Source organism: Alnus glutinosa, chromosome 11 (assembly GCF_958979055.1).
Source record: "Alnus glutinosa chromosome 11, dhAlnGlut1.1, whole genome shotgun sequence".
NCBI classification, from domain to species: domain Eukaryota; kingdom Viridiplantae; phylum Streptophyta; class Magnoliopsida; order Fagales; family Betulaceae; genus Alnus; species Alnus glutinosa.
In genome coordinates this window covers 5,112,205-5,135,289 of record NC_084896.1, presented here as the reverse complement: position 1 = coordinate 5,135,289, position 23,085 = coordinate 5,112,205, and the positions used below count along the sequence as shown (strand labels likewise).

The following is a 23,085-nucleotide window of genomic DNA, read 5'->3' as shown; positions in this document are numbered from 1 at the left end:
AAAGGGAAGTTGAAATTTAGATAAAACAGTGTGAACTATGCGATCGGCGGGTGACCGCACTAACCGAGGCAGGCGTGCCAGTCCACAAAGGTGGTGCGAGTGCTGGAGAAGATACTAGGTGGTGCAATCGTTGGAGAAAACCAGTGATATAAGCCATGTCTACTAAGGCCTTGATATAGAATTTTTCTGGAGATACGATCTTTAACAAAGAAACAAGAGGGGTGAAATTCCACATAAACATTATTATCAGAAGTAAATTTTTGAAAAGAAAGTAAATTTTTTGTAATTTGGGGAACATATAAAATAGAATGTAAAATGAAATTAGGAGAGAGTGTAGAAATGCCCGTATTTTTAATGGCAAGACGGGTATTATTGCCCACTTGGATTTCATCATGTCCATCATAAGCTTCAAAGTGAAGATTTAAATTGTTGAAGTTGGAGGTAATGTGATGGTAGCGCCAGTGTCGGGGTACCAATTTAGATCCCGTGGTTGAGATGGGCCAGCAGTGTAGGCTGTGAGAGTGGGCCCGGCGGCTTGAAAAGAATGGTCAAACTTGCGATAACAATTTAGAGCAATATGGCCCAGTTTGCTACAAACTTGACATGTGGGCCTTGAAGAATACTGTGGGCCGGAGTGGGTAGTGGACCCATTTTGAGAGAAGGATCCGGAAAGGGGGGTGGGTAATAACCCACGTCCATTGTGTCTTGGGGGACCAGAAGGTCTCGGTCCATGGGTGAAAAATCTGGACACTCCAGAGGATGCAGAATGGCGCCATGCGTGGTTGTGCCGACTTCGACCACGAGCAGAATTTCGGTGATGGGTGGCAGCGTTGGCGATGAGCAGGGGATCGGCAGTGGAGTTGTGCTTCTCAATCCGAGTTTCATGAGCAAGGAAGTGGCCGAGGAGGTCGTCAATGGAGAGAGGCTTAAGCCGGGTTGTGACAGAGGTGACGAGGGGGTCGTATTCGGGACCCAAACCGGCAAGGAGGTACGAGGTGAACTAGTAATCGTTGAGTGGTTGGTTGGCAGCAGCAAGGGTGGCAGAAATCTACTTGATCCGCTGGAAATAGTCGGTGATGGAAGAGTTTCCCTTCTTGGCAGTGGCAAGCTCGTAATGAAGGCTCATGGTACGAGCACGAGCTGTGGAGGCAAAGTCTGGCGGAGAGCAGTCCAGAGCTCTTGGGCAGTGCGGCAACCGAGTATTTTGGGAAGAAGATCATCGGAGATGGTGGACATAAGCATGCTGAGAATTAGTTGATCTTGGCGGAACCACTGGAGAGTTGCTGGGTCAGTGGAGATTGTGAGAGACCCATCTGCAGAAGTAGAAGAATAGGGGTGAGGTGGTGTTTTGGTACCATCAACAAAGCCGTAAAGATCGTGCCCGTGAACGTATGTCTCAATTTGGTGATGCCAGACAAGAAAATTGGTTTTTGTTAATTTGGATATGGATTGAGCAAAGTTGGAGAGGGAGGCAGGGGAAGGATTTGGAGTGGCAGACTGAGTGTTGGTCTCGGTAGAGATGGGATTCTGGGTATTGCTGGAGGATGCCATGAGTGCGGCTTAGGTGTTTGAGAAAAGGCGTCTAACAGAAGGAGGAAAAAAAAAAGGATGCTGGTAGTCGAGGGCAGAGGCAGAATTTGAAAAAGGTTGACACATTTTGATATTTTTACAAATGGAAATAAATCATGTGATTATACAGAAAATAATATTGTAGCCGTTTGTGTTGATTTCCTTCTTCTTTTTCTTTTTCTTTTTTTTTTTTTTTTTTTTTTTTGAATATTAAGTACTCATTCAGATTTCAAGAACAAAATCACTGAGTGTTACATAAGCTCATCATGAAGAAGATCCTGGATGAGGAGTGGACACTCCTCCTTCCATACACACTCATTGTGGACTACCAATGCATACTTTGCTAGTGAATGAGCCACTTGGTTGGCTTCTCTGTGAACAAAATTCACTGCCAAAGGGCTGAACTGGTAGAGTCTATCCTTGATAGCTGCCACAATGTTTCCACAAGGTCTCCAGCAATGCCCTACTTCATTAATGCTATTGACCACGTTGAGAGCAAAGACTACTCCTCGAACCCCTAGTTCTTCACCAAAACAGACCGCCCTCCAAGCTGTTAAGGCCTCGGCCACCTCTGGATCACGAATGTAAGGCATGGTAGAAACCACAGCCGCTAGGAAAGCCCCAGAATCATCCCTAGCGACAATCCCCATTCCCATACGCTTCCCATTGGTATCCAAGGAAGCATCCCAATTGATCTTGATAGAGCCCAATGGAGGTTTCGTCCACTTGTGAATTACGGGGGTCTTCACCAATAGACGAGGTTCTCCATGCGCAGTTGCTGCCTTAAACTCTTCCAAGGTGGCAGTGGCTTGCTGAACAAGATGGAGAGGAGGGGAGAAAAAACCCTCAAAAACAAAAGAGTTCCTCCTCAACCAAATGAGCCTAGCTACCACCATAGCAAATATGAAATCAAGTTCCTCCAACTGCTGTTGTAGTTTCTGCAGCAGAAGCATCCCATCATTCTCCATTATGGCCAGTTTTTGAATTTTCCTAGAACACTCCTGCCAAACTGCTTGAGATGATCGGCAGCTCCAGATTATGTGACCCTTTGATTCACTTTCCTGATAACATATCCGGCAAAGAGGGTCTTGGGCAGCATGTTTTCTATGGAGGTTTTCCTTGGTAGGGAGTATATTGAGACTCACCTTCCACATAAAATTTTTAAGCACAGCCGGGATTTCCAAAGCCCATAAATTCTTCCAGAAAACTCTTGCTGCCCCTTTTGATGAGCTCTCCCCCCTCTCTTGATCACGTCTCTGCTTCTCCAGAAAATAAGCACTTCTAACCGTAAAGGAACCCTGTTTAGAAACTGCCCATATCAATCTATCCGGTGGAGAAAATGGGCTCAAAGGAATGCTACATATGATGTCCGCCTCTTGCTAGGAGAAAATTGAGTTTATGAGGCTAACATTCCATCCTCCATTACTGTGGTCAATCAGAGAAGAGACCCTTGCATTGGATGGTAGAATGGAGACAGGGGACTGAATTCTAGAGTTGGAAAGATTAGGCAACCACTTATCCTTCCAAATCGAAATCTGATTACCATCTCCTACATGCCACAGCAAGCCAGCCTCTAGAATACTTCGAGCTTGAGAAATACTCCTCCATGCATATGAGGGTCTCCTGCCAACTTGAGCCTCCAGAAAAGAGTCTTTGGGGAAGTATTTCTCCTTGAAGATCCGGGCTACCAAGGACTCTGGGTTTTGTATAAACCTCCAACCTTGTTTTGCAAGTAACGCAAGGTTGAAGATTTCCAATTCCCTAAAGCCCAGCCCGCCTGCCTGTTTAGACTTTCCCAACTTCTCCCAACTCAACCAAGCCATCTTCCTTTCATTCTTTTGAGAGCTCCACCAGAATTTACTCATTAAGGAATTTAACTGAGAGCACAAAGACTTTGGTAATCGGAACACACTCATACTATAGGTCGGAATTGCTTGAACAACGGCTTTGAGTAAGACTTCCTTTCCGGCTTGGGACAAGAAACGCTCCTTCCATCCATCTAAGCGCTTGCTAACCCGGTCACTTATTGATTTCCTTCTTGAGATTGCTAGCCGTTGGTGTTGATTGAGTTTCCTTCTTGAGATGTTGCCTGTTGTGGGTTGATTTGGTTTTCTTGTGTGGTTGCTAGCCGTTGTGTGTTGGTGTGAGTTCCTTGTTGGTTGTTTTCCTTAGATGGTTCATTATCTATTCCGCTTGGGATTATAATGTTAACATGACACAGCCAAAGACTAAACTTGCTAGCACGTATCATTTGTTTTGCTTCATGTATTAGTATGCATCTCATCAATTTACTGGGTTGGCAACTTATAAGTGGTCTATGATATCTTACTGCTGGTTGTTGGAAATGCTTTCAAATTGAAGATGTAGGAGGGGTTATGGCCTGTGGAGTGGTCTTGGAAGAATGTGGCTCCTAGCCTCCTAGGAACGTAGGGATTATTTCTTTTTTATAAGCAGTAGATCCATAGTCAAATAGAGTTTGAAAATTTGGTGACGCTTAAATCTGAGATTATCTAGTTCCTTTATATTTCAGAGTCCTTTGGCAATCCCGCTGGAGCTTTGTCATTCGATAATGTCCCTTAGAATTGGTGAAACCCTTGAATTTTATCATTTGATTAGCCAATGGCTCTTGATCTCACAGAAATTAAGTCTGGATGTCTATTTTACGTGACTGTGTTGTTTTCTGAAAGGTGCAACATGTTTCTCTAATTTAGACCAATTTAGTTTCTAAGTTATATGGTAAGTGGTAATGGTTCTTTTCAAAATTTGATGATTATTGAACAAAGAAGCAATCTATCTGCAGAACATAAGAGATGGAGAAATCATGTTTTTATACCTTATTTGATTTTAACAGTATAAGATGTTTATGATGTCTTAATCTAATTGTAGAGCTGAATGGAATTCAACATATCATAACAATAGCCAATTCAGAAACTGTTTCATTGCACATACGAACAAATATGCAACTTGGTTATAGTTGATTTCTATTAACACTTCATTTGATTCCTTTTATTGTCTGATTGCATTGCAGAGTGGAAAAGCTTGTCTTGGTGATATCATTTATCACTACATAACTGCTGACCTGTTCTCACCAGAATGTTTACTTGATTGCCTGGACCTTTCATCCGAGCATCACACTCTGGAGATAGCTAACAGGATAGAAGCAGCAATGCATGTCTGGAAGCAAAAAAACCGGAGGAAACACGCAAATCACATTAAATCTAGGCGCTCGTCTTAGGGTGGCAAGGTTAAGGGCCTTGTAGCTGATGCTGAGAAGAATCATTTTTGGGCCCAAAAAGCAGAGACCCTCTTACAGAGCTTGAGGCTTCGTTTCCCTGGCCTCCCACAAATTGTACTGGATATGAATAAGATCCAATACAATAAGGTATTATGCCCTGATAACCTTTTATTGTCCAGTAAACCTGACATTATACGCCCACACACATTACTTTGGTTATTGATGCCAAGTATGTGGTGACTCACTTTTGGGGATATTCACAACAAATAGCGTCCGCTATTTAGTTGTTAATACAATGTGGCTCTAATGGTGCAGTGAGGAAAAGGGGTTTCTTGGTAATTTATGGGCATTGTGATTTAGAGGTTTGGTGCATCCGTGTGCCAGTACAAGCTACCAACTCTACAGTCAAGCATATGGCATATTCACAATCTTGATGGGCTGTTACAACAAATAGTTCAAGGGACAGTGATAGTAGACAATTGGAGTCATTCCCTAGATGCATTTTGGTAGTTGGAACCTTTTAGTAGGGCCATAGGAGGCAAAGTCACATGTCTCGTCATAATCTTATTAAAAAAGGGAGAGAGGAAAAGAGGGGGTAATAGATGAGAGTTTGATCTATAGTTCTTTTGTGTACATTTCGTCTTCTTAAAAAAGGTTCCCCGTTTGTCTTTACCGTGCTATTGCCATGCAGTACATTCTGGTAGAAGATGATAAGAACTTTCCAGTGATGTAAATATTGAAAGCATTTATTTCTTGCAGGATGTAGGGCAGTCAATTCTTGAAAGCTACTCAAGGGTGATGGAAAGCTTGGTCTTTAACATAACGGCCAGGATAGATGACGTCCTTTACGTCGATGATGCGACGAAGCGTTGTGCAGCAGCTGAAACAATGTCTATTTTCAGCAGGGGTGGTCTAGGCGGTATTCCTATTCAGAAGCGAATGTCTCCTAGCCCCTTCTCGATCCACCACACCCCGTACGCCTCTCCATTTGCAACTCCGACCTTCTGTTCTTCCACTCCAGTAATGGGAAGCCCAGGGAGGGCACCTTCCTCTCTTAAGAGGACTGGTCTTAAGGAAGCAACTGACCTGAAGTCAGAAAAATTAGTCCCGGCAGATTTTGACCAAGTGTGGTCATATGCTGGGAACGTCAGTGCAAGAAGAGTTCCCGGAAATGCTCCAGAGCGTGATTGACTTCTAGGTGCAGGTAAGTTGAAACACCTAATCAAAACTAACAAAGAAGCTGTAGAGCTGGTCTGGAAGGCGGAAGCCTTGAGGGCTGCGAGAATGAGAAATATCGGAGGGGGGGTAAAGGTAATATTGTATATGCATTAGCAATAGAATTAGGATGGTTTATTAAAGTTTTGAGATTAGATCATCTGATCATGGCTTTTCATCAGATGATAGGTGAAAAGAGAGGAGATTATGATTTTCTTATATTTGCAATGCTTTCTGAAGTTTTCTTTTTCCATGGCAAAGCCGGTCTCGCCTTCCTGTCGAGAGAGCACGTTTGATTGCTATTCCTTGACGAAAAGAGTTCTTGATCAAATCCATGCTTCCAGTTCTAACATGAAGATGGTATTTCAGATCAAACTTAGGGACCTGAGCATAACCCAAAAAAATAAAAAACAAATATATAATTAAATTATAGGATAATTGCACTATTGATACCTGTGGTATGTCATAATTATTTTTCATTTCCAATGATTTAAAAAGTTTAAGAAAGGTCTTTGTGGTAAGCAATAATTACAAATTGATTCCTGGCGTCAAATTCCATTAAAATTTTAACAGATTCCGTCAAATATCACGTCAGCGCCACGTGTTGCCAATAAAATAACGACACGCGTCCATCTTAATAAAAAAAACTATTAATAAATAAATAAATATACTTATTTTTTTAAAAAAAATAAATAAATTCAAAAAAAAATAAAAAGCAGCAAGGGGTGGCTGGGCCACCCTCATTGGCTGGGGGCGGCCAGGCCACCCCTTGCTTCCCGTTTTTCTTCTTCTTCTTTTTTTTTTTTTTTTTTTTAAAAAAAAAAAAAGTATTTTTATTTGTTTTTTAATAAATTTATATTTTTTTTATTAAGATGGCGACACGTGGCGCTGACGTGACATTTGACAAAATCTGTTAAAAATTTTAACGGAATTTAACACCAGGGATCGATTTGTAATTATTACTTACTACAAGGACCTCTCATGAACTTTTTAAACTATAAAGAGTGAAAAATAATTATAGCATACCACAAGGACCAATGGTACAATTATCCCTTAAATTAGAAAAGATAAATTGTCTGAAGAAAGAGATCAGAATTCCTCAAGTCTATATATACTAAGAAATATTTCCTGGAAAATTAACATTACAGGTGCAAATTATAAGTAAATCTTAAAGAACACTAATAATGAATAGTCATCTCTCATGACCGGATTATTCATAAAGGCATTTGAAGAGCTAATTTGGTGAATGTAGCAAACCTTTTCTCTTGAAATAGCTCATCTCAATTTCAAGTGAAATGGAGGAAGCCTACTCCACCTTTTCTAGCATTTCAGAAGGCATAGCCACTTTATTTCATTTTCTTGGTGCCAAACCAACAACATATAAGGAATCAATATATTTTCTTGTTCCTAAAACACATTCTTGCCAGAAAGATATCTCAATAAGGAAATTTAAGTAATCTTAATATATTATTAGAGTTCTACGGATTGGCGTACGTGCGTGACTTAGAGACCATTGCAGTATTGTTTAAAATACTTCAATACAAGATCTAGCCTTAACGCTTCATCAATCTCTTATCTCTTTCTATGCTTTCGTTCTCTTTCTCTTCTATATTATATTTTTCCAACCATATATTTCTACTCTAGCGGTATAGAAATTTTGAGTTGAGACAGTGACTCACTCAAACACTTCTCAGCTTATCTTCTGAGGCTTATCACCCTAGCACCCACATTTTATTTTGCTATTTCTTACTTCCGTACAAAATTCGTCCATCCATGGCAGAATGGTCCCACTCCGGCCCACAAGATCTCCTTCTCCAAATCGCCAAATGCCTCGATCGAGAATCGCTTTGACCTCGGTCCGGCCACTTTCTATCCATCCATCTGCACAACATGGCGAGCTTCTGCCTCGCCCAAGCCTCGTGGCTTACCCAGCCACCTCCCTATACCCACGTACGACCGCTACATGACAGACAGTTCTACCTACAAAAATACACCATTTATCTCATTGAATTGCCTGAACGTACTTCCAGACCAAACTCCTCCACATCAATGGTTGGTCAAGATGGAGGAAGACAAGCACGGAAGAATGCACCTACTGAATCCTCTTACAAGCGAGAAGAGAAGTCTTCCCATGTTGTTGGACATGAGAAACTTTCACGTATCTGAATTGGGTCAAGAACATTTTTTCCAGCTTGATGGCTGCGTGTCATGTTAGAAATATTCAACATGTTACTTAAACTAACATGCACAGCGGAAAACAAATAAGACAGGATTCAGGCTTACCTCTAGCCATATTTGCTCAAGCTTTTCCACGATCTATCTGAAGAACAAGAAAAGATTATTTGAGGGATCTTCTTTTTTATGCCTATAACTGTATTGCCGTACTGATGGTGTACACAGGTTATTAATTTATAGGCTAGGTCAGGGACCCTCAAATATGGTAAATACCGTATTGTTCCTCCCATCAAGGAAACAATATTATTAATTGATTTTTAAATCAATTAAATGATTCCATTACGGTAATCTAAATTAATAGAAATTACCATAACCATAATACCTTATATTATATTTACAATAAATATAATAAACACCGTATATGTGACATATAGGCCATATATGGAGATAATATCTTACATTCTCCCACTTGGCCTTTATGACACATGACCTTATGGTATTAGGTTCTTTAGTTTGGCCAATCACTTATGGAATCCTCCAACTCAGATAAGAAATGTTTCACACGAATCATGGCGGTAAAACCATTATAAAATTAGGTGGTCCCTTCCATGTATCACAATGTAAAACACTCCTTATATGAGTACCTTATGGATAATTAAGCTTTATGAATGAACTTCCTATAAGTCATTCGGGTCCAACTTTATTTATCCTCATGGATAAAATAACAAATGTAAACAAAATCTTTATTATAATAACTTTATGTCTATAGACCAAAAAGAGACAAACCAAGCAAAAAATGAATTAATGAGTCTCATATATTCCGCATGACTTTATTCTTTATTTACCGGTAAATTTTAAGTCATGGGATCCGCAATCATTAATTCATTACTTATATGCGCAATAGACCCTTTATGTCTCTTAATGTTATCTCTCGTACTGAGATACTTGATGTCGATTTACTTCTGCTTCTACTCTTTATTCTTATAAAAGAAGATTATAGTAGAATTACCGCAAAGTATCTTTATGGTCTAACTGTGAAATCGACAATATTGAGACTTTCAACAAAACGTCGCATCCATCATGCCTGTGTACTAAATTCATAGCACACTAGAATTTTAGCTTTCTTGGTAGACGTAGCAATCATAGTCTGCATACTGCATCTTTAAGATATATACCCTAAAGTAGACTTTCTACTATCTACACAATCAGCAAAACAACTAATCACCTTCAAATGTAAACTGTATCCTTAGGTTAAGTTGTACTTCTTGGTTCCTTGCATATACTGCAAGACTTTATTTGCAGCACTTTATTGACTCAATATACTTATTGTCAGTCATATGGTTATGTATAATGCAGACGCTTATAACTTTTCATCTGCCCTTATTCCAATACCTTTTGGGACATTAATCTGTATTTAATTGGTCCCTCTTAATTGCTACTGAAGGTACATAATCATTCATTCTAAATCTTCCCAAAACTTTTTTCAATGTAGGCCTTCCGAGACAATGTTAATATTCTTTATGTTTCTGTGAATCTCTATGTCAAAAGACATAAGAGATTTCACCCAAATCCTTCATTTCAAAGTTTGTGAAATGAACTTTATGTAACAAACCTAAATCACCACTTGCAAAAATAATATCCACATTTAGGACTAGAAAGATTACTGTACTCCCACTGACCTTAAGGTATATATACTAATTAACAAGGTTTTTCAATAAACAATAAAATAATAACCTTGTAAAAAGTATATCACCGATGAGAGATCTATCACAGCTCATAAATAAAATTCTTTAATTTGCAAGCTTTCTTACTGTTATTTATAAAACCCTTTTAATTGTTTCATGTAAACCTCTTACTTGAGATCCCTATTCTCGAAAGTTGTTCTCACATCCATTTGATGTAGCTCTAGGTCAAAAAATGAGCTACTAATGCTATGATTATCTTGATGAACCATTCTTAGACACTGGAGAGAATGTTTCACGATAATCAATGCCTTCCTTATGAGTAAAACCATTGTCTACGAGTCTAGCTTGACTTTTGAGCAAATGGATTTATCTCTTACTTCATGGCACTGAATCTCAATGTGGATTTTTCTTCACTCATAGCATGTGAAAACAAATTTGGATCATCTTTATGTCCAATGTCAACATCAGACTCTGGGAGATATACAACATGATCACTAAGAATTGTTGATGTCCTTATTCTATAGGATTTTTTTTTTTTTCCTAATTCTACTTCCTCTGCATTTTGCAATGGGAGAATAGACTTTTGAACCTATCCTGTATGAGTTGGTTGTTCTAGAAATGATTGTGGCTCAAGATAATCAATATGATTTTCCCTGAATACAATCAATCATCCTCTATGAGGAGGAGATTTGGCCAACTCTAGTGCTTCCTCAAATTCCAATTTATATGAATAATCACTCCCACTAGGTTCTGCATCCTTTAGAAATTTTACAATCAACAACTTTATGATTATATGAAGGATAATTAAAACATTAAAACCCCTTAGAGTTTACTAAATAGCCTATAAAAGATCCGCCGGTTGTCCTTGAATCTAATTTCCTTAGGCCAAGATTATAAATCCCCTCTTTAGCAAGGCAACCCTATATGTGTGAATAATTTAAACTTGGCTTCCATCTATTTCATACTTTAAAAGGTGTCTTAAGAACAACCTTAGATAGAAACCTGTTTAACATATACACAACGGTCTTTAAAGCTTTACTCTATAAGGGTAATAGCAGATTAGTATTACTAATCATTTCCCCTTTTGTGTGTACCTACCTTAATATTCTATGCCTATATTAGATCTTATGATCTTCATATTGTTTCTCTTCTTCTTCCTTATAGGTGTTGAAAGTATTCAATACCTCAGCTTTAATATTTAAAAGATAGAGATATATAAACTTTATATGGTCATCACTAAAAGAGATAAAAAATATCTCTGACCATTTAGGCAATGAGTATGAAAAGGTCAACACCTTTCAATGTACATGATCTCAAGAATTTTAAAAGGCTCTCTTTGGCACCTCTAGTGGTCTTGTTGGTATGCTTTCCCTTATGCAATCCACACAAGTACCAAAGTCAGTAAATTACCGACTTTTATTTTCTGTATGGAGATATATTTCAATCTCCAAAGCCATAACAAGAGCAATTTTTAAATTCTCAAAGACTCTATTTTACGTCAACATCAGTATGCAGAAACAAACAAATAATTTTGTTTCAAAAATTGGGATGTATGTCAATTTTAAATAGACTTTAATTAAACCCCAACCAATATTCCACCAAAAAATAAGAAAAATTTCAAGTTTAAAATAAAATTGAAATTTTTAACAAGCCAAACTAGAAAATAAATTTCTAAAAGATTATGGAATATAAATCATTTTTTAGGTAAAAAATATAACTGAATTTCAAAATTAACCTATAGATCCCAACAACCTCAAATTATAAACACGTGTTATTCATTTTAAAAAGACTCTGCATTTGTGTTGACAACTTGGATTGTTAAACCATAATCAATCCACAACATATTTGAATGGGTCACTAAAAGAGATTCACGACATACTAGATATATGAGATTATCTTTATTTTAAGTCATTTCTTATACTTCATGCAATCTTTCTTTATATGCCCTTAATTTTCCTTATTGCATGAGAAATAGGTATTTTAATTGTCATAATACTTTATTGGCACCTTATTCTCGTACTATAAGTGTTGGACATGATTGCATTTATTGATCCTTCCCTTGACATGAGTAATCATGTGAACACTTTATGGATTCTCTCATATTCTTGAACACACATGGTTAGAAGTTCATTTACTAACCATTTATCCTTATGTGTGTTAAAAGATAAAATTCTACATTTAGAAGAGAGAATTCAAAAAATGAAATAGACCAACAATGACTCAAAAAATCTCAATCTTTAGGGACTTAAGCTAAGCTATAATATCCTTCATTCCCATAATGAGATTACAAACACTTTAGAAACTGTAAAAGGTTTGTCTTTAAAGCTTTTTCTATTAGGGTGCTGGCCAAGTTTTGTTTGAACTTACTAAATGTTCATAAACAACCTTTATAAAACTTTGGCTCTAAAACGTTCAGGAATAAATCTCTGATGACTTTAGTGACATGAGATTTCATGAACATCTAACTTAAGTGATTAAATCACTCCCACCGTTCATGCTTAATAATCTCACGTGGCATACTTAATTCTGCGGGAGTAGGTGGTTTGTCCACACGGAGCACCAAATTTTTAACACCCCAAATGAAAAAGCATATTAATATTTTTCAGTCAGAAAAAATATTACCTTAAAGTATTGGAATATAAAACTACCAAAAGTAAAGTAATACGAATAGCTGCAATGACCAAGAATATAAAAAATAAAAATACTTTAATGCTATGAAGTAACTTTATTTCAAATTGGCAAATGCCAATTTAAATAGTAAATAGTAAATTTCAACCTACCTGTGGGCAAATGTTGCATTACGCATGAAATTTACTCTTTATTAATAAGACTAAAGCAAATTTAAATATTAATAAATAAAATTCTCCGTACCTGTGGGCAACCGAGAGAAATTTTACTTTTAATACTAAATTTGTTATCTTATTCTAATTAAGTCATAAAAATAAAAACTTTCCTGTGGGGATAAGTAATTAAATTTATGAATTAATTACAAGACGATGTTAATTTTTTTATATGAAGTTCATGTGTATGATCTTTATGCAATTATTATAAAATCGATATGCTGTGGCTCTCCCAAAATCATAATAATCACTCTGCAGTTTATGAACATCTAAAAAATTCTTTATGATGTTCTTATGTGTAATCCTGATGTAATTATCATTAAAAATCGGGATGTTGTGGCTCCCCAAAATCATAATGATAATTACGTGTGTGTAATCCTGATGCAATTATCATCCAAATTTGGGATACTGTGACTCCCCAAAATCATTATGATAATTGCGACTTCATTAACATCTAACAACTTTATAGATGCCCCCTTAATAGCCTCAGGAATATAACAAATCAATACCTAAATGGGGTAAACAGCATTTTCCAAGGTGCAACCAGGTGAGTTCCCAGGAAAGTGAGGGGGGTCACTTGGACACACTTAAATCCCAAGACTTTCCTAGCTAGAACTTTTCTAGACATTGCATTCTTGGATATTACTGTAAACACACCAGCGTATATGGTATTGTTAATTATTCTTCGGTCTAGGCATCAAGCAATTTATATTTAAACAATATAAATTTAACAATTAAAAAATATTCCTCAATTTATGTATTAAAGAAACAATAATTTTAATACAGATCAATGCAAATCATAAGAGAAATAAAATTGCAACATGAGGACATAATAAAATACATGGCTCAATGGTTTAGTAAATGACCTTAGCCCTTTACACTTGGTCAACCCAAGTTCTAAAACCCACATGAGCCTACTATTTTTAATTTTATTTAAAAGCTACTGTAATGGGCTACTATATTGGGTTGGGCTTTTGGGTCACAATACTCCAAATGGGTTACTGTATTGGGCAATTAGGTCAACCCACTTAATCGGGTCGGGCCTCTGGGTCTATGTATAGTGCTGGCCCAAATTGGGTCAGCCCACTTAAATGGCCCAAAACTGCATGAGTTTTAAAAAACCCTACCCGAAAATATATCCAATCCAGAAACCTTAATGGGTCGAAACCCTACCCGGTCAGCAACCAACCCGACCCGTAATGTTTCAGATGGGTTGAAAACCCTAAAAATTGGAACCCTAGCCGCCACCCTTTATGAAAATACCTATATCAAGATTACGGCAACTCAAAAATAGGCAGTATATCACAATACACAGAATAGTGATAATAATAATAAAAAAAAAAAAATTGCCATATCAAATTTATGAGTTTTCAATGTGAACAACAAATTTAATTGTATTCACAAAACATCTACTGGATTGAACAAAAATATGTTCACAAAACTATGATTTAACAACCGAACGTGAACAATAAAAAACAGACTATGTTCACAGAAATTATGGATTCAATAAAAACTTATTGCTAAGCAAAATAGCATAGAAATGGCTCTGATACCACATGTTAGAAATATTCAACATGTTACTTAAACTAACATGCGCAGCGGAAAACAAATAAGACAGGATTCAGGCTTACCTCTAGCCATATTTGCTCAAGCTTTTCCACGATCCATCTGAAGAACAAGAAAAGATTATTTGAGGGATCTTCTAACCTATGTCTATGACTGTATTGCCGTACTGATGGTGTACATAGGCTATTAATTTATAGGCTTGGTCAGGGACCCTTAAATATGGTAAATACCGTATTGTTCCTCCCATCAAGGAAACAATATTATTAATTGATTTTTAAATCAATTAAATGATTTCATTACGGTAATCTAAATTAATAGAAATTACCATAACCATAATACCGTATATTATATTTACAATAAATATAATAAACACCGTATATATGACATATATAGGCCATATATGGAGATAATATCTTACATGTCAATCACAAAGAAGGTTGTTTTCATGCGCTTGAGTTCTGAAAGCGACGAGTTTGTATTGGTCACTCTTGCTCGTGGCAAAATGGCCTTCCTTTTTTTAAGCCGGAACATGAGAAATGGACAATGATTGAAGAACCGCGACTGCAGTACGATGATGTTGTTCTTTTTAATGACAAGTTTGGTTTTTGTCTTGCGAGTTTCTCAGCAATCGGAACATATTGGTTGAATGGAGCGGCAAGCTATTGTTAGTTTAATTTCTATGTTCGTGAAGGATTATTGCGCTGAAAGTACTCATGAGGGCACGAGCAATGTTGTGGTCAAGTTTGAAATATTTGTGTTTGATGACGGTCATGCAGCAGAAGTGGATATATTGAGCTGAAAAGCTTGGGCGATGGAGTGCTATTTTGGGTTATTCCAAGTTGTACCGGCCACCTACTCGTTGGGTTGGATAGAAATTTCCAGCAATTTTGTTGCTTGGATGGGCCGGATTTCTAGCAATTGTGTGAGAGAATTTTTATAGAGTCTATCTGCTCAAATAAATTTTGGACTATCCGCCTACTTGTTTGGACAAGTGAGCTCCACGTAGATTCTTCTGCATTTATTGGAGATCCGGATCCGGTTGAGTCACTCTATAAGAAGTATCTCAAAGTGATGAATTGCTAGCCCATGTATCTACATACGTCTACTGTGAATTGAAATTGAACTAGATCTCTCATGGTAGGGTTTACTAGTTGTTTATTTTGTTCTAGAGATATATCTTTCTCTCTCAATTTTCCCTTGATAAAACTCAAGAGGTTTATGAGAAAAGGAACATTATCATCTTTGGCAGCATGTTTACAAATTTTTGCGGTATATGGATCGAAGGAGGAGGAGATTTATATCTATCCCCACTTAATGAGCCTAGAATTGAGCTTTGAGATTAATTACATCGTTTTGTAGGATTAGGCCCAAACACAGGTTCATCCTGCTTAGTGTAAATATAATCATATAAATGGGCTGGAGTACTGCAAAAGCCTGCTTTTATGCTATACGCTAATACGCCTATACTTAGAAAATTAAGGGCTTATTTGGTAGAGCCTTTAAGGTCTTTTTTTTTTTTTTTTAGCAAAAATAAAAAATAAAAGCGTTAACAAATAACTCAAAAAAAAAAAAAAAAACACTACAGATCAATTTAATGCATACTACACCATCAACACTCTTTTAACCCCTAAAACACCTTTATTGGGTTATTCACCTTCTTTTTTCTTTTTCTATCTTTTTTTTTCTTGTCTTTTTAGAGAGGTTTTCTTTTTCTTTTTCTTTTTTTGAACGATTTATATACAGTAGAAAAAGATTGGAAACAAAAACTCACGCACTTTTTACTCAATAACTCTAATGATCCTAATTTAATTAATGCTCGCTATAAATGTAGCCCACTCCTCTTTTGGAAACAAAAACTGAATTAGGGTTCATTTGGCCAATTTTTCAAATCAAAAGTGTGTTTTTAAACAAAATTGTAAAAAAATTGTTCAATTTCAAAGCAAGATCAAAAATAATAGCAATTTGAAAACGCAATAAATGTAAATTTTCTAACTGTAGACAGAGTTTTTAAAATGCACAAGTTTAAAGGTTAAAAAACAATTTTACCATATGCTTAATTACATTTTAAAAAATTATATTTTCATTAATTGCATTTTAAAATCTTTTTTCTTTTAATTGTACATTTTGAAACCACTAAACCAAACGGATTCTCTCTCGTGACAAAATCACATAGGTTTGTGAACAATATAACATTATCATCTTTGGCAGTACCCCTATAAATCTTTAAGGTATATATGGCTAAAAATTAAATAAAAAGAAACTAATATTTCAACTTTCTTTAGGACCTGCTTATTGTTTTCAATCCTTGTCATATGTACCTAATGCAGCCCCAACTGTTATAATCAGAAATTCGCCATGACAAAAACAAAAGGCAGCCCAGGTTCGGCCAGCACAGATTGCTCAGCCGTAGCTCCTCTTTATCTTCCCTAATCCTAACTAGCACTAAAAATCTGTATGGGAGATGTGCAGATGCTCCCAGATGCAAATATAGCAAGGTAGCAAAGCAATTGGCAAGATTATTAGGTCATTGACATGGTTGAATTCTGTTGTTCAAGATGCAATCTTCAGGATGCATAAGCCATGACAATAGCTACAACTGTATGCGGATGTCTCCGCTGCCGCCCCCACCACCATCCCAGACGGATGTTTAGATCAAATTCCTCTTCATGCTTGACCCACCAAGCACTTTCACATCAATCTGCAAACAGAAAAGATCTTTTTCCACTCGTAAGTAAATTACTTGGTAGAAATAACATATCAGAAATCGTATTTTGTAACCATTAAATCTTCAACATTTCAAGTGAAGATAAAATAAAAATGGTATGTTTATCTCCACAGAATATACTAAATCAAGTGGTTTGAGAAAAAAAAAAATTAAGAGAAGGAAATATATTATTACTATTTCAGCATGCACATTCATTTTGATAAGTAAACGAAATATCAATAAAAACGCAAAAGCGCAACTCAAGTACACATGGAGTATACAAGAGAAAAACCTAGTTAGAAAGAGAAAACAAGTCAAGAAAATCATGAAAACTATGCATATTAAAATCTAGAGCAGCTGTTTAATGATAAATAGTTTCGAAAAAGAAAGACTTAAGTTCCATCACCATTCTCTCACTGTCTTCAAAACTTCTGTCATTTCTTTTCACGCTATAAAGAGGACACCATGCCTCCAACTAAGTCAATATTTTCAGCATGCACATTATACTCAAAGGTAGGATTGGAAAACTTCAAAAGCACTCAAGAACAATCATTTACTATATGTTGATGGCATAGTAATCCTCCCAAATGATTAAGCAATTCAGAAGTGATCAAATATGCTATTAGAAGTTCCTTGCTGGCCAGGAACATGGAAAATGATTTTAGCCATTTTGCCTGGCTCATTTTTATCATAACTGGGGAGTGTTAAGTTACCCTCAAATAGTTTGGTAATAACAAATAAGGACAAAATCATGCACTGATCCAAATCCATCGTGTCAAAGGCAAAATAAGGCATACAAGAAGATTTTAAAACCCCCAAAAGTCATGAGTTATGAAAGCATTCATGGTTCCAGATCCCAACAAGTACCAAGTTGTTTGGCTGTTTACCTAACGGGCCAGAAAATCAAAGAAAATAATCTTCACTTCACAAGGACAGTTCTTCAAATTGATTTTGCACCTGTTGCAGTCACCAAATTAGCACTTCACACACCATGATATATTTTTTTTGATGAGTAACATGCCATGATATACTGACGACAGATACTTATACATGCGATATAAAAAAAAAAAAAATAAATAAAAAATAAAAAATAAAAAATAAAAAAATAAAAAAAAAGAAAAGAAAATCACATGAATACTAGTTACATTTGGACCATGTCAATGAACAATCAATAAAACCATGATTGCTTGCCATTGACTTATTCAATTGGCTGCCAGTCACAATAGTACCCAACAAAAACTTCACAAGATTTAAACTACAGCTAAAATTATAATTAACAATTAACTTAATCTATTGGAGTTAAAAAAAATCATGGGCATAGAAATATCCTCTCAACAATATTTTCTTCAACCTCCATCAATCAGCCATTCAAATTTTTTTTCTTCCTTGAGCAGCCATTCAAAAATTTAGTATTTCAGATTTTCTGCAACAAACCTGAGGGAGGGAGGGAGGGAGGGAGGGAGAGATTCTCAAATGGCAGAGATTCTCATTTGGAAGAACCAGGATGTGGTTTAGGGATGAGATAGTAGGTTGAGAAAAATGGCCATGAACACCAGAAAACTTGAAAATAAAGAATGTAAAGTCAAATTTGTGGTCGCTTCACAAGAAGACTGCTTAGGGGAGTTGAAAGCCATACTGCAATAATTGACTAACTCCTGAAATTTTATTTCTCTGAGGTTGAGTTATTAGCCGCTTGGAGTGCTCGGCTCAGACTCGCCCTTCGTGAAGGTCACACCCAAAGGGTGGCTTCCCAAGGTGTTCACTTTCAAATAAATGCCCCTAAAGGTGCTCACCTTAATGGATCCGAAACAGGAAGGAGGAAGCTTGAAACAACTTCAATTCTTATCAACTGTAAGTCACAGATTTCATGTCATGGGCCTTTAACATAGCTCAATGCTCTACGTGGGTGCTGCCCAAGGGAGAAAGGATCTCTGCTGCTTCAAGAATAGCTACTGCTCAAGACACCTGTCCTTGGAGCCTGCCTATTCACTAGATAATACTCAAACCTGGCCCTGCAGATCCTATGAATGGCAGACCCTCAAACCAAGAGGCCCAGGAGCACGTGCATTGAATATGTTTCCTAACACAAAGCACCACAAGTGCCTATAATTAAGGCACAACACCTTGACTTACTCAGTTGCCTATGGAGCTTCTGCTATCAAACTAATTACTGGAAGATCCCTCCCAACTAAGAATCCTTTACCCATAAATGTTTCCACGCCAGGCCTTGCTGAGTAGTTCTCGTAGGCCCTTGTTAAATTTCAAAAATTCTCACATGCTAAGATCAATAGTAGTGAACTGTTGGTTTTGTCTACTAAACCATTATCCCATTCATGGATTTAAACCAATTTTTCTGTCCTGCACTGGGACATTTCCTCAACCATTGAGCCTTAGACAAAGAAAAAAGATAACTACGAAAATAAAAATTAGCACTAGAGATTGACGTGGTAATATTCAAGTAGCAACCCAACATGCCATAACCTACAAGAACAATGAGAAAATGGAGCATATCTTAGAAGGTTTTACTGGCCACACAGTGGCTAACTTGAAAAATCTCAGTGTTTGACGATGACATTAACCTAGGGTCAACTATTAGAGCATTTTGCAAGAAATCCCTTCAGTTCTAGCACAGTTTTCTGCCTAGGTTAACAACGCATACAACTGCATTTAACACATAATTTATAATGTTCAAGAACTATAAAAATTTGATTTTTTTCCACAAGTTTAGATCATTCCAATTTTTGCCTCTCAAGTTTCCAAAGCTTTTTTTCAATTCCTAGGCTCCATTTTTTTGCTTTACTTTCAAATATATACAACTGCTTTCATGATTAAGTAAAGAGTGAAAACTCCGAGTTCTGAGAAGACCTTATCTGATGATTTACAGGTTAGATAAAGTAAGACATAGTATTGCATATTACATGCAGCATGGAGGAAATGCTTACAAGTTGGGTTATGTCAAATGTTATTTTATAGCCCATTGCTAACTAGTCTTCAATGCCAAATAACTCCTCCATTCAAGAAATCCCTTAAACCCCTTTGCTGTCAAAGAAAGCAGATCACAAACCAAGGCCACAAGGCCACCTCAACATAATTCCTCTTCCCAACCAAATGATTATCTTGAAACAATACAAGACGAACTTCACTCTATGTGGCACATTCACAGTTTTGAACCAACAGTTGTTCACCACGTAAAGATATAATTAGCATTTAAACCCCACAACAAACCAAAAGCAAACAAACAAGTGAGGACTGAATTCATTTCTAGTGCTTAAAGCAGTATATAAACTAGAAACTACAAGAATGGCTTTCAAGTTACAAATTGTTTGTACCAAGCATTGATAATTAAGAATGTAGCATCTTAAGCAAACTGTATTACACAGGAAAGCAAATGAATATATGCAAACGCAATTATATGAACCTTTATAACTGTAGAAAACCCACAAGCTATCTGCTATTGCAAAGAACAATACTCACCGTCAAATTTGTCGATACAACCATATCCGGAGGCGGCCAAAACAGCCTCGAATACTCAGGACAATCTGCCAAAAGCGCAATACTATCATTATCCAAATCAAACACACATATATCCCGACCCTTGAAAACTTCGTCACTGAGACTACTACCTCCTTCACCCCTCGTGTAAAAGAAATTATCCGTAAACAACACGCAATTCCCTTTGATACAACTCGATAACGACAACTCCGCCACAGAGGATGAAAACGTACAATCATCCCCCAAGAACAACACCCGATCCCCCAAGCTATCCACCTCCACCCACCTCTTCCCCTCTATATCCAACCCAAAAACCTTAAACCGAACCGCTCTCTCCCCCACGTACTCATCAAAAACCTCGTCAACATCAACATCATCACCATCACCAACACCCACATAACCGGCACTCAAATACATGTCAACCAATAACAACTCACCATTGGACTCGACCAGAAACTTCTTGTCCCCGCCATACACAGACTCGGCAACCAAGCTCACATCCAATGACAAACCGACAACCACAGTCCTCCCCGTGCCATCAACAGCGTAAAACTCCCTTTGAAACAAAATGACATCGTCATACGGGGAAGGCATATCGTGTATTATGGTCCACCGCTTGTCCCCAGACTTAAACATAGCCAATTTTCCAGAAACGTGAATAGTGAGCAGCAAGAATTCCTCGTTGATTTCTCCACAACCCGAGCTCATGAACACAACTTTTTCCATGTACAAGTTTCCGAGATCACCGAAAGAGTCTCCGAAGGGTCGGAAATTCAAGAAATTCATGTAGTGGAGAACATATTCTTGGCCCAATTCCAAAACGTTGAAACAGGCTAGGTCCATTGCGTTAGGAAAAGATGTTGGCAAGGGCTTGAGTTGGACTCGAGAGAGTGGGTTCAGCAAGCGCATTCGACTGGGATGGATCTCTTCAACCTTGACAAGCCAGGATGAATTGGGGGGTGTTTGGGAACGAGCATCGGAGGACCTGATGAGGAATATGGTGCGCCGGGAGAGGTGGAAGCCCCATGTGGAGTCCGTGATTCCGTCGCACTGATGGAAGGGGAAACGGCCCGGCAAGCGCAGGAGGGGTCTGGGGGAGACGGAGGAGCGCCATGAGGAGCAGACGGATCGGAATCGGAGCTGGTAGAAGGGACTGTTGAGGCGTTCAGCGATTAGACCGAGGAGTTCCTTGGGGAGTTGGGACCAGTCTGCCATATTGGGTTTTTTCTTTTTCTCGGGAAAGCGTGGAAAACAGGAGAGAAAGTGATGAGAATATAAATATAGAGTCACAATGCAACGTGGCATAGTGCAGACGCAGCCAAAAAGTGGAGGGCGGGGCGATAATCACTTTACGGCAAAAATGATATGTAATAGGAATTTCTCCATGCCGTAAATACAACGTAATATAATCGGGACATAAATTTTTTTAAATCGGTTTGTAATAAATTTTTTATGAGTCACGTATAAAAATGATATGCATTTTTTTAAGCATATGAGAAGTATAAGTTTTTTTATTAATACCATTAAAAAATCATGTGAAAATTGTATGCTATTAAAACAATAAGTACTTCTCACATGTTTAAAGGACACATGCCATTTTTATATGTGAATTGTAAAAAATTTCCTACAAATCGATTTGTAGGTAATTTTTGTCCATATAATCGTATAGTTTCTGACTTTATGTATTCAAAATTTCTTCCGTCGTTAAAAAAAAAAAAGGTTAAACATGTTTTTGATTCCTGAGTTTTGAAAACTTTATTTTTTAGTACCTGAGTTTCAATTCGCATCACATATGGTATTTCCATTTTATAAAAAGACCAAATTAGTACATCAATCAAATTTTCCATCCAAAAACTAATGGCCCGTCAGGTGTTAGTCTTTAGGGGTTGACACGTGTTTTAGTATAAAAAAAAATAATAATAATTAAAAAAAAATATTTAAAACTGAAAAAAGAAAAAGAAAAAATGAAGTCACCCTCTTGACCGGTTTAGGGTGGCCGAACCACCCCATGGAGAGTGGTTTGACCACCTCATGGCAAAAATAAATAAATAAATGATCAAGGGCCAAAACCCATAAAGAAAAAAATAATAAATAAATAAATAAAAATTGAGGGTTTGCCGACCACCCTAAGGGTCAAAATCCTTAACCAATTTTTTCTTTTTCTTTTTTGCCATAGGGTGGTTCGGCCACCCCAAACCGGCCAAGAGGGTGGCCGACCCCAAACCGGCCAAGAGGGTGGCTCGGCCACCCTTCTTCTTTTTCTTTTTTTTCTTTTTCAATTTCTTTTAAGTTTTTAATATTTTTTTAAAATTTTTTAATTAATTTTTTAATATTTTTTATTTTTTATTTTTTTTTACTAAAACACGTGTCAACCCTTAGGAGTTGACACCTGGCGGGCCGTTAGTTTTTTAACGGAAAACTTAATTGAGGTATTAATTTGGTATTTTCTCAAAACGAAGGTATCATCTGTAATGCGAATTAAAATTCAAGTACTAAAAAATAAAGTTTTTAAAACTCAACGAACAAAAACGTATTTTACCCAAAAAGAAAATATAAAACCCTCCTACTATATATATAGTAGTATGGTATTATTCAAACTATAAA

The 23,085-nt window shown here is 37.1% G+C and overlaps 2 protein-coding genes across 2 annotated transcripts; one reads left to right on the top strand and one right to left on the bottom strand.

The window, feature by feature from the left end:
* The first annotated feature begins 712 nt into the window (after positions 1-712).
* Positions 713-6,247, top strand: LOC133882830 (rop guanine nucleotide exchange factor 1-like). The gene is made up of 3 exons (XM_062322052.1): positions 713-1,646; positions 4,598-4,951; positions 5,564-6,247. The coding sequence occupies exons 2-3, from the start codon at positions 4,928-4,930 to the stop codon at positions 5,993-5,995; spliced, it is 456 nt and encodes a 151-aa protein (XP_062178036.1). The 5' UTR covers positions 713-1,646; positions 4,598-4,927; the 3' UTR covers positions 5,996-6,247.
* A 10,288-nt stretch (positions 6,248-16,535) lies between these two features.
* Positions 16,536-21,719, bottom strand: LOC133882614 (F-box protein SKIP23-like). Its single transcript, XM_062321824.1, has 3 exons — positions 20,464-21,719; positions 17,877-17,946; positions 16,536-16,983 (listed from the first exon to the last, which is right to left on the bottom strand). The coding sequence occupies exons 1-2, from the start codon at positions 21,694-21,696 to the stop codon at positions 17,914-17,916; spliced, it is 1,266 nt and encodes a 421-aa protein (XP_062177808.1). The 5' UTR covers positions 21,697-21,719; the 3' UTR covers positions 16,536-16,983; positions 17,877-17,913.
* Positions 21,720-23,085: the final 1,366 nt, after the last annotated feature.

What these genes read in the sequence shown, in the direction of transcription:
- LOC133882830 (XM_062322052.1), top strand. Translation starts at nt 4,928, where the DNA reads ATGAATAAGATCCAATACAATAAG. An exon ending in ATAAGATCCAATACAATAAG is followed by an intron (nt 4,952 to 5,563) that starts GTATTATGCCCT and finishes TATTTCTTGCAG; the next exon opens with GATGTAGGGCAGTCAATTCT.
- LOC133882614 (XM_062321824.1), bottom strand. Translation starts at nt 21,696, where the DNA reads ATGGCAGACTGGTCCCAACTCCCCAAGGAACTCCTCGGTCTAATCGCT. An exon ending in TTGTATCGACAAATTTGACG is followed by an intron (nt 17,947 to 20,463) that starts GTGAGTATTGTT and finishes TGACTGCAACAG; the next exon opens with GTGCAAAATCAATTTGAAGA.